Source organism: Schistocerca serialis, chromosome 4 (assembly GCF_023864345.2).
Source record: "Schistocerca serialis cubense isolate TAMUIC-IGC-003099 chromosome 4, iqSchSeri2.2, whole genome shotgun sequence".
Classification (NCBI taxonomy): domain Eukaryota; kingdom Metazoa; phylum Arthropoda; class Insecta; order Orthoptera; family Acrididae; genus Schistocerca; species Schistocerca serialis.
The window spans coordinates 26404673-26416615 of NC_064641.1; the positions used below are offsets into that span (position 1 = coordinate 26404673).

The window sequence follows — 11943 nt, forward strand, 5'->3', positions numbered from 1 at the left end:
ATGTATCAATGAAAGTGTTGAATTTTTCATTTATATCATTCATTTTGTACACTCCTAGCCAAGTTTCTTTCTGTAATAAGTTGTTGAAGTAGTTCACATTATGCTGATTATAACTTCGATATGCTGTTCTGAAAGACATGTTGTTAATAATACTGCCTTGTACCTTTATGCTTAATATTTGAGCAAGATGATCACTAAAAGCTGCATTGAAAATTTTTAGTGAGGTGTTGTGTAAACTCTTCTTGACTAGAAACTGATCAAGAGCTGTTTGGCAAGTTTCTGATACTCGGGTAGCTGCTTTTACTTCAGCCTTTAAATTGTAGGACGTTGTAAGGTTCAAAATGGTATCCCTATTTCCACTATTGGTGAGGAAGTCAATATTGAAGTCACCACAGATTATCAATTCACAATCCATTTTATTTACTTTATTTAGCAATGACTCCATTTTGTTTAAGAAAAGTTCAAAATTCCCGGATGGTGATCAGTAAACTGTAGCAAGAACTGAGTAATTTTTATAGCTGCAATTTCATAATCCTTTTCGACATTTGCCCTAGTTAAGTCAGGTAGTGTAATAAAATCTACATCATTCTTTGTGTAAATTGCTACCCCACCCTGCTTGCTGTTTTTGCTGCAGTAGTAAGCAGCCAAGACAAATTTGTTTATTTTCGTATTCTGGATTAATTCTGGGTTAAGCCAGATACTTAATTACTATTTTTTCTCATTAATATCTCAAGAGAGAATTTAATAAGAAACTTATTTTTTGTCTTGTTCATGTATGTGTTTGGTTCAGCTTTTCCATTAAGTTTTGAGTCATCCACAATGTTCTTGATCAAAGCATTGTGTTCAGAGCCCATGTTAATGTGAGATAGTGGATGAAATACTTAATATTTTACTTCACAAGTGCCTCCGACAAATCAGTGTCACACAGTGGAATATAAATGGGATATAATGGGTGTGGCCATGGCTAATGCAACCCTAGAAGACCAGTGCTGCTGCCAAGCATTACAATGCAAACTCAGAGGAAATGACATGTCTCGCAAAATATTGTCAGCAGGATCTTACCCAATAATTAGGATGTTTACATATACATATAAATGATTACTCTGCAATTCACAGTTAAGTGCTGGCAGAGGTTTTATTAAAATACCATCAAGCTGCTTCTCTACCATTCTAATCTCTAACAGCATGCTGGAAAAAAAACACTTAAATCTTTCAGTGTGAGTTCCAATTTCTCTTATATTATTACTATGGTCAGTTCTCTCTATGCAGGTGGGTGCCAACAAAATATTTTCACACTTTTGGGAGAAAGTTGGTGATTGAAATTTCATGAAGAGAGCCTGCAGCAGGGAAAAATACCTTTGTTTTAATGACTGCCATCTCAATTTGTGTATCATATCTGCAGCACTTTCTCCCTTATTTCACAGTAATACAAAATGAGCTGCCCTCCTTTGAACTTTTTCAATGTTCTCCAACAGTCCTATCTGATGCGGATCCAACACCGCACAGCAGTGCACCAGAAGAGGGCAAACAAGCATACTGTAAGAAGTTTCTTTAGTAAACCTGCTAGTTTTCTAAGTGTTCCACCAATAAATCACAGTCTGTGGTTTGCTTTCCCCACAACATTATCTACGTCACTGTTCCAATTTAAGTTATTTGTAATCCCTAAGTATTTAGTGCTGATGTAGATGACTTCACACTTTTCATGAGTTTAATAAAGCGCCACTTTTTGCACCTTGCAGATATCTTTCTAAATCATTTTGCAATTCATTTCTATCATCTGATGACTTTAAATGATGGTAAATGACAGCATCATCTGCAAACAATCTACGAGGGCTGCTCAAATTATCTCCTAAATCATTTATGTAGATCAAGAACAACAAAGCACCCACAACACTTTCTTGACAAATACCAAATATTATTTCTATTTTACTCTATGACTTTCCATAAGTTATTATGAACTACGACCTTTCTGACAGGAAGTCATGAATCCAGTCACACAACTGAGATAATACTCCATAGGCCCGCAGTTTAATAAGAAGTCTCTTTTGAGGAGCAGGTCAAAAGCCTTCTGGAAATATAAAAATATGGGATCAATTTGATGTCCTCTGTCAATAGGACCCATTACTTCATGAGAATAAAGAGCTAGTTGTGTCCCACAAGAATGATAGTTTCTGAATCTGTGTTGGCTATTTGTCAAGTAATCATTTTCTTCTAGGTGATTCACAAGGGCGAGCATAGTACATGTTCCAAAATTGTACTGAAAATTGATGTTAGTGATATGGGTCTGCAATTCAGCATTTTAAGTGGGTATTGGTGTGACATGTGGAACTTTTCTCTCTTTGGGTACAGATCTTTCTACAAGCAAGTGGCTTTGTATGATTGCTAAGTATGGAGCTATTGTATCAGCATACTCTGAAAGGAACCTGACTGGTATACAATCTGGACCAGAAGCTTTGCTTTTGTTACATATTTTAATTTCTAAATTATTCATGTTGGCATTTGTTCTTGATTCTAATACTGGAATATTTACTTTGTCTTCTTTTGTGAAGGAATTTCAGAAAATCCGGTTCAGTAACTCTACTTTAGTGGCACTGTCAGCAATAACATCACCATTGTTATCACGCAGTAAAGGTACTGATTGCATCTTGGCTCTAGCATACTTCGCATATGGACAGAATCTCTTTGGGTTTTCTGCCAGATATTGTGACATTGTGGAAACTATTAAAAACATCTCTCATTAAAGTTCATGTTAAATTTCAAGATTCTGAAAAACCTAGCCAACCTCGGGGATTTTGCACCTTTTTCGTTGATTCTGCAATAGTGTTCTGACCTGTTTTGTGTATGATGGGGAACAATACCATCTCTTATTAATTTATTTGGTATATATCTCTCGACTGCTATCAATACTATTTCTTTGAATTTAAACCACATCTGATCTACACTAACATAGCCAGATTGGAAGAAGTGGAGACAGTCCTTTAGGGAGGTGTTCAGCAAATTCTTATCTGATTTCTTTAAATAGATTTATTTGCATTTATTTTTGGTGGATTTGGATGTTATTGTATTCAGTCTAGCTACAACAACTGTGTGGTCACTAATCCCTTTTTCTGTCATGATGCTCCTGATTTGGTCAGGATTCTTTGTTGCTAAGAGGTCAAGTTTGTTTTTGCAAACATTTACACTCCAAGTGGACTCCTGAAATAGTTGTTCAAAATAATTTTCTGAGAAGGTATTCAGTATGATTTCAGATAATATTTTGTGCCTGCCACTGACTTTAAACATGTATTTTTGCCAACATATCAAGGGTAGATTGAGATCATCACAAACTACACCTTAATGAGTGGGGTAACTATTTGAAATGAGACTCAAGTTTTCTTTGAATTGATCAGCAACTGAATCATCTGTGTCATGGGGTTGGTAAAAGGAACCAGTTATTAATTTATTCTGGTTGTCAAGTATAACCTCTACCCACACTAATTCAAAGAAAGTCTCAACTTCAGTTTCACTATAAGGTAAACTACTTCCAACAGCAATGAGCAGTCCATCATCATTGGTATTTAATCTATCCTTACTGTATTTTGGTTGAATTTATTTCCAGCTTTCACCAGCTTTGCATACCTGGTTTCTATGCCTACTCTCATTCTGCGTTCGTCCTGCACCCTTTGAAACTGAAGCTCTTTCTCCTATTTACCAAGACCCTCTAACCTAAAAAAACTCCAAGTCCCTCCACACAGCCTCTGCTACGCACATAGCCACTTACTGTATAATGGACTGTTGACTATTTAATAGAACCTAGAGACCCACCACCCTATGGTGCAAATCAAGGAATCTGCAACATACATGGTTGCAGAACCCTCTGAGCCTCTGACTGAGACCCTCCACTCTGTTCCAAAGGACCAAAGTTGGTCCTGTCGATGATACTACAAATGGTGAGCTCTGCCTTCATCTTGAAGTCTTCACTACTTCAGCTAGGTTCCTGAAACCACAGAAAACCTCTTCCAATCCAAAGCGACACACTTTGTTAATACTAACATGAGCAACTGAATCATCCGTGTCATGGAGTTGGTAAAAGGAACCAGTTATTAATTTATTCTGGTTGTCAAGTATAACCTCAGTACTGTCGATGATGCTACAAATGGTGAGCTCTGCCTTCATCTGGCAGTCTTCACTACTTCAGCTAGGGTCCTGAAATCACAGGAAACCTCTTCCAATCCAAAGCGACACACTTTGTTATTACCAACATGAGTCACTACCTGCATTTGGATGCATCCTGTTCCACATCTGGAATGACTCCTTCCATTATCCAAACAGAGTGCACACTGGATACCTTTGCCTCCTTCGCAGCCATAGCCTTAAGGGACCCCATTACACTCCTAATGTTAAAACTCCCAACTACCAGTAGTCCCACCCTCTATGATTGCCCAGACCTTGCAGGCAAGAAGATTCCTCTGTAACACAGGAGAAACTTCATCTGGCTAGGGATAAGTCACAGATAGTGCCTGAAACCCATTCCTCACATCGACCACGGAGGCCAACCAATGAGCCCATTGGATAGTCCTTCACTGCTGGCCACAGCTCGGAATGACTTTTCTCGACCATGGGTGATGTATCAGCCTCAGTGTGGGCATTATCAGGAGTAGCCACAGTAGTAGACCGATTGGGGGACACACGGGTTTGGCTGGACGTTCCTCAGATCACCCCGTCTGGCTCCCCACAGTGATCCCCATCGGCAACAGTCTCAAGCTGTGTGACCGAAGCCACTGCCGCCTGGAAATGTGAGTGATGGGTCACCAACCCTGCTCACATCCGAACACAGCAATCACAGTTACTAACCATACTAAACACAGCCTGATAAAAAGTTGAAACTAAAGAACACTGACAAAATGTAAAGCAAGTTGCTTCTTATGAGAAGCTGTGTCAACTCAAAACACTGTGATGAGCCGCTGCTGCTATGAGAGCTATCACTTGCCTGGGTAATCTAACTACTATAAGCGACTCTTGAAACACAAAAAAGACACATAGTGCAACGCACAAAGGTGACCAGTGCACATAGACACAAAGCACGTACTGATCCTGTGAAAGTGTTTCTCAAGCACATGTGTAAAGTTACAGACATGGGTTCGTTGAAAGAAAGGACAAGGCTTACGGAAAGCTCACTCTATATTTATCATGAAACTACGTTATACCTTAAAATCATAACTCACTTAAGAACTTAATATTATAATTTCCATGCATGTGCATTAATGAAGTAGAAGTGCTTTGACTTACATCAGTTTCAGTTAGGAGCTATTGCTATTCCCTACACTTTCTCTCCGTTTCCCATGTGAATCCGGTTTATAATTCCTCTTCTTTATATCTGAATATTATAGCCGATATTCTGAATATTACTCATACAGACTCTAATGACAATGTTCTATAAGCACCTCGTAGGATAGAAATAATATCATTTGTGTTGCATGCAAAAGTATTACTGGTTGTCCCTGCCTCAGTTTATGTGCCCGAACACTAACTATGAATGTAACTATAGCAAACAGTATTAACTTCTTTTTATTTTATCAACTGGAAAAAGACCATTGAAGGAAGCAAAATATACCAAACACATCCGTACCAGACACAGTCAGAAGAATAATGGAAGAGGCTTACAGCTCATTCACACCCAACACTTTAACCCTCAGCTTTCCAAAATCTCAAATTATACACATCCAAAAAATAAAAATGGCTGAAAGTTACCAGGATCGGAGATCAATGGGCATACTCTGCATGACACTCAAAGTTCCAGGGTATACAGATGGATAATAAACTAAGGTGCAACCAGCCTATTGATAAGTCAATCAAAAAGCTCAGTTCTGCCTGATTTGTACTCAGAGATCTCTCTTACTGTGTCGACCTCCAGACAAGACTATCATACTTTCACTCAGTTCTTTCCTATGGCATAATCTTCTGGGGCATCGCAACTAAGGTGAACAAGATGTTTATTCTACAGAGGTGTGCAATAAGAATATTGTGTTAAGCTGATAACCAAACATTTTGCTGAAGCCTCTTCAGGGACCTAGGGGTCCTTAAACTTACATTCTAATACATACATTCTGTAATGACATTTGTGCTTAATAACAAGAGTGAACTTAGCAATTCACAACCACACTACTAGAAGCAGAAATAATTTTAGCTAAATATGATCATTAGGACTATCCTGAATGAAATGCAAACTGATTCATGCAGAAAAGCCTTTTGTATGCTAAAAACATTGACATTTCCATCCACATACATATAGAGAAAAATATTATAATTAACAAAAGGCAATATATAACTAGAAAATATGCAGATGTTCATTCATGTGACACAAGAAATAAAGACCCACTGAGAAGTACACTGCAGAGATGGAGAGATCTTGAAAACAGTCCTCAGTACTCAGGTGTGCAACTGAAAAGAGTCTTCCAAAGAGTCTACACAACAGCATGAGTGGAAAGACATTCTAAGAAACTTCCAAAGGATTATTTAGTGCAAAAAGAATTTTTTGTAGAGGTTTGTATGTGTAAATGACGAGGAATGTTTCTATTACCTGTACATGTTTATTGTAATCACCTGAATAATTGTATGGATCATATTTTTTGTATGACTGTTGTGAAATCACCTGAGTTAAAGAACATGTAAACAACTTTAAGATCTAAACATAAATCAAAAGCAAAATTTTATACAACATTTCTATCACATTTGCCAATTTGATGTTTTGTATTGTAATATGTAGATTCAGTGTTTTAAGACATTAAATTAAGTTGATTTGTCCTATATTACAAGTTCAGACTCTGTACAACACATAATCAAATATTCTGGTACAAAAATCTGTGATAGGTTTCCAGTGGACAGCAGGCAGGAAATTGAAAAATCCCCCTATGTTTAACAACATTTCTGAATACTTGGCTCAGAAATGTACACTATGTGATCAAAATTATCTGGACACCAATCTCAAAATGCCTTACAAGTCCTTGACGCCCTCCGTCGGTAATGCTGGAATTCAATATAGTGTTGGCGCACTCATAGCCTTGATGACAGTTTCCACTTTCACAGGCATACGTTCAATGAGGTGCTGAAAGGTTTCTTGGGGAATGGCAGCCCATTCTTCATGGACTGCTTCACTGAGGAGAGTTATAGATGTCAGTCAGTGAGACTAGTATGAAGTCGGCATTCCAAAACATCCCAAAGGGATTCAAGTCAGGACTCTGTGCAGGCCAGTCCATTACAGGGATGTTATTGTCATGTAACCACTCCATCAGAGGCCATACATTATGAACTGGTGCTTGATCGTATTGAAAGATGCAATTGCAATCCCCGAATTGCTCTTCAACAGTGGGAAGCAAGAAGGTGCTTAAAACATCGATGTAAGCCTGTGCTATGGTAATGCACACAAAACAACAAGGGGTGCAAGCCCCCTCCACGAAAAACACGTCCACACCATAACATCACCACCTCCGAATTTTGCTGTTGGCACTACACATGCTGGCAGGTGATTTTCACTGGGCATTCGTCATACCCACACACTGCCATCGGATCACCATATTGTGAACCATGATTCATCACTCCACACAACATTTTTCCACTGTTCAATCATCCAATGTTTACGCTCCTTACAACAAGCAAGGTGTCATTTGGCATTTACCGGCGTGATGTGTGGCTTATCAGTAGCTGCTCGAGCATGAAATCTAAGTTTCCTAATCTCCCACCTAGCTGTCATAGTCCTTGCAATGAATCCTGATGCAATTTGGAATTCCTGTGTGGTGGACTGGATAGATGTTTGCCTATTACACTTTACGACCCTCTACAACTGTCAGTGGCCTATGTCAGTCAACAGATGAGGTCAGGCTGTACACTTTGTGGTGTACATGTCACTTCACATTTCCACTTAACTATTACATCAGGAACAGTGGGCCTAGGGACGTTTAGGAGTGTGGAAATCCCACATACAGATGTATGACAGAAGTGACACCCAATCACTTGACCACGTTCGAAGTCCGTGAGTTCTGCTCTCTCATGATGTCTAATGATTACTGAGGTCGGTGATACAGAGTACCTGGCAGTAGGTGGCAGCACAGTGCACGTAATAAGAAAAACGTATGTTTTTGGGGGTGCCCGGATGCTTTTGATCACATAGTGTAATTTCCGCCTAACTCTAATACTTGTACCAGATAGGTTCTGAGGTTTCCAATATATAGACAGTTAATAGTCATCTCTGTTAATTTCTGTGACATTTTTCAAAGTAGCTGTTTTTCTCTTAACACACCTAGAAGTAAATGCCATAACTATCAGTTTCAGCAATGGAAAGTCCAAAAATGAATAGTAATAATATCACAAAAAGGACAGATTGCTGCTCACCACGTAGAGGAGATACTGAGTCACAGACAGGCACAACAAAAAGATTGCTATACATTTGAGCTTTCAGCCAAAAGGCCTTCTCTGCAGTAGAAAACAAACATTCATTCATACAAGCACAACACTCTTACACGACCAATGTCTCTGGCCTGTGAGGTCAGATTGTATCGCCAGAGACAAATGTCATGTGTGTGTGAGTTGTATGTGCAAATGTGTGTGTGTGTGTGTGTGTGTGTGTGTGTGTGTTCTACATTAGAAGAAGGCCTTTTGGCCAAAAGCTCCAATGTATAGCAACCTTTTTGTTGTGCCTGTCTGTCTCCTCTATAAGTTTACTAAAACATTTTTAGGGATGCTCATGACCCCATGACCTCTTTCTCTCCCTCCCCACCCAACACCAATCCTGAATCCACACCTGCTATCTGCTGAGGTGGGTCTTTCATGCCATTAAGGAGCTGTGAACTTACACAGAGTCCAACAAGATTTATTAAATTATTGTGCAAGGGCAGCTTTCAGTCCAAATCAGTTTCTTTCGTATTATGTGCACACTACGCAGGCTTGATACAGGATAATTCCAGAAAGGTGATGCAGATAAATGATTTGTGAAGCACTGATGCTAGGGCAGAATTGTGCAGAGAGGTGGAAGAACTGAAACTGAGTATGGATCACATCCAAAACTTAAAGGAATGGTGAATGTCTGAACTGAATTTGACGCTTGTCTGGATGAATGAATCTCAAAGCATCCAGAGAGTAATGACATGACCTGAACCAATAGCAGTCATTGTTATTATGACAAGGGTGACTACATTTACAAAACAAAGTCAGGCTTGTGATGAACATACAGTAAGCATTGAGACACTGAAACAAAGTTCCTACTGCCTGCTCTTAAACAGTCACTTTCAGTACTGTTATGGCATTACCTCATGTTTGATGGACTGAGAATGGCTAGGGAAATCTGTAGAGCTCAGAGCAACATCTCACCACCAATGAAAAGTTGATGGTGTGAAATAGTAGAGAGAAGAGATCTTGGAAGAGCTGGAGCAACTACAAAAAACAGACTAGATTTTGGAGAATAGTAATGCAGTGTCAAGCATCTAAGAATAGAAATGTGAAGTAACTAATTCTTTTTTTTGTACAAAAAAAATCTACACTCCCACTACAACATGATTTCTCTGGCAAACTGGTTGACAACTGTGAGGAGGCAAATTGAGTGACTGAGAATGAGATTAGGCTACAAGTGACAACAAATTTTGATACTTATATTGCTGCACAAGATGTGGAGTATTCCATGACTCTGTCATAACACAAAGTTATTCCAAAATGTATATTAACACTCTTTTAAAATCACAACATTGAGTAAAGAGTTGACATCTCTTGAATACAGTATATGAGAGCAGTAAAGGTGGTTATGACACTTTGAAAGGACAATACAATTTCTATTCTCTAGAGAGAGCTACAACATGTACAAAGACAAAGGAAACACGTGTTCAGGATAAGCAATGGTGACCACTTGCCCCATAATATCCGGAAATGGTCCAGGGCCTTTGTCTAAAACAGCTGCAGGAAAGGTTGGTGGGACTGAATTGCAGCTAAACAGTATGATTACTTTGCTTGATAAGCAAAGAAAGCTGATTTAAAAGAGCAAAAAATATATTTTACTATTCTCCCTATTACAAAACATGAGTTAATGTGTGTCACACAATTGAGCTTACATAAAATTAGCTCCATGAGAAAACTCTACCTAATTTTTAAAAGCTGAAATATTCCCCCCCCCCCCCCCCCCCAATCTCCTTAATGGAGGTAAGACAAAATATGATGTCTTACTGCATGAGCTATGATATGAAAACATTAAAGCTGTTCAGTGTTCCTTACAAACTATCTAACATGAAATAGAAGATATTCTCGTCTAATTCCACCAGAAGCTTACAACCATGAGCAAGTTCAGGAAAAGAAAAGTAAAAGACGTGTAATGCAACAAATCTTGAGTATTTATGACTATTTTTCTTAAACTGAATGACACTTGCAAACTGTAATGCATTATTTACTATTAAACACCAAACTGAAGAACCCCCCAAACACAACCACAACCACATAGCTGAGTGCTTAATGAAGAACCCCCTCGTCCACTCCTATTAGTCTTTTCAGTCTCTTACAGATTTTAATTGGAAGCTTATTCTTCCCCACCCCACCACTCACCAGTCTCCTCAGACTGATGCTTGTCTTACATAGTATGACTGTTGTGTCATTAGGATAACTGCTCAGCATAGATAAACATGATGAGTGTATGAAGAGTTTAGAGACAGATTTGCATTGCCACCATCTCTCTCCCTTCATGCCAGCAAGTGAATTATGGTGTCAATTTCTTCTAATTCCAGAATTTGAACAGGCTATCTCTGAGATTAAATTACTATACTTGCATGAATTAATGATCTCAGCCATGAAAGAAAGCAATGTTCTATAAATTAGACCTGTTGCACAGAAAACTCTTCAGAAACAGACCTCACCTTTCTACGATTATATCCACCTGTGTTAGCATTAATGGGACACTGATTACAGCCTTTGCATATTATTATTGTTATTATTATTATTATTATTATTATTATTACTATTATTATTATTATTAAGTGTTTTTTATATGTTTATTTATTAGCCATTCAGCACGTTTACCATGCAGTTGGCTTCATCAAAAGACATTTTACATATCCATAAAAGTATAGTTGTCACAAATTTTTACATTATACATTATGCTTATATAATATTATTATTATTACTCTTTTAGGCTGTCTTTTGGGATAATAATCCAGAGTGAAGATCTATAGGAAATTGTTCACTATGGAAAACTGAGCAACATACTGAGTTATGTGGGGACACAATCATACATGCCAACAAATCACCCCTTCATTCCTTCCAAAAGACTGTAGAATGTATACCAAGAAAAATTCAAAATTAATTTTACAATAATAATTCATCTCCAACCAATACACAAATGATTTTTATAGTCAAGACAAAAAATTGTAACAATGTGTCAACTGGTATGAAGTGCTAAAAATGCTAATAAATCATAAAGCTCTGCTTCCTTTACTACAGCAGATTTCAGTGTCCCTTACCTGTAAGCATTCCTGATGCAAATGACCAATAACTTGTTGACTCAGAGAATGTAAAACACGAGGTGAGCAATTTGATGGTCCAGGACCCATCAACAGTTTTTTAGGTACATTTAGTGCCTTTAGCAAACTTTTTGGGGGTTCAATCATGCCACTAGGGTTCATCTTTCACAGAATTGCTGTAGGTCACTTTCTTCTCAGACTCTCACTGCACACTGACATATCTGTGCTCTTGAATATTTATGAAGTCTGAGACCGAGCACTTATCAGCTTGACCTGTGACCTATTTTCTGTTTACATATTGTATAACTACCCGACATTGACACTTTTTGATAAGACACAAATAGAACTTTAACATCTACACTACTGATTATATTTCACAAGTAATGCAATTATTTGCAATTTTGTGTAAATACCAAGAAAGCCCAGAAGCACTACACTTTCTTTGTGAAATTTGTTGCAGACACTATGCGATAAA

At 38.1% G+C, this 11943-nt stretch overlaps 1 protein-coding gene across 1 annotated transcript in view; it reads right to left on the reverse strand.

The window, feature by feature from the left end:
- Positions 1-11693, reverse strand: part of LOC126473948 (alanine--glyoxylate aminotransferase-like) — a 66492-nt gene extending 54799 nt beyond the window's left edge. Inside the window, exon 1 of the mRNA XM_050101310.1 lies at positions 11469-11693. Within this exon, the coding sequence (XP_049957267.1) occupies positions 11469-11630 (162 nt within the window). The 5' untranslated portion in view covers positions 11631-11693. The remainder of the gene's footprint in view (positions 1-11468) is intronic.
- Between the last annotated feature and the right edge of the window lie 250 nt (positions 11694-11943).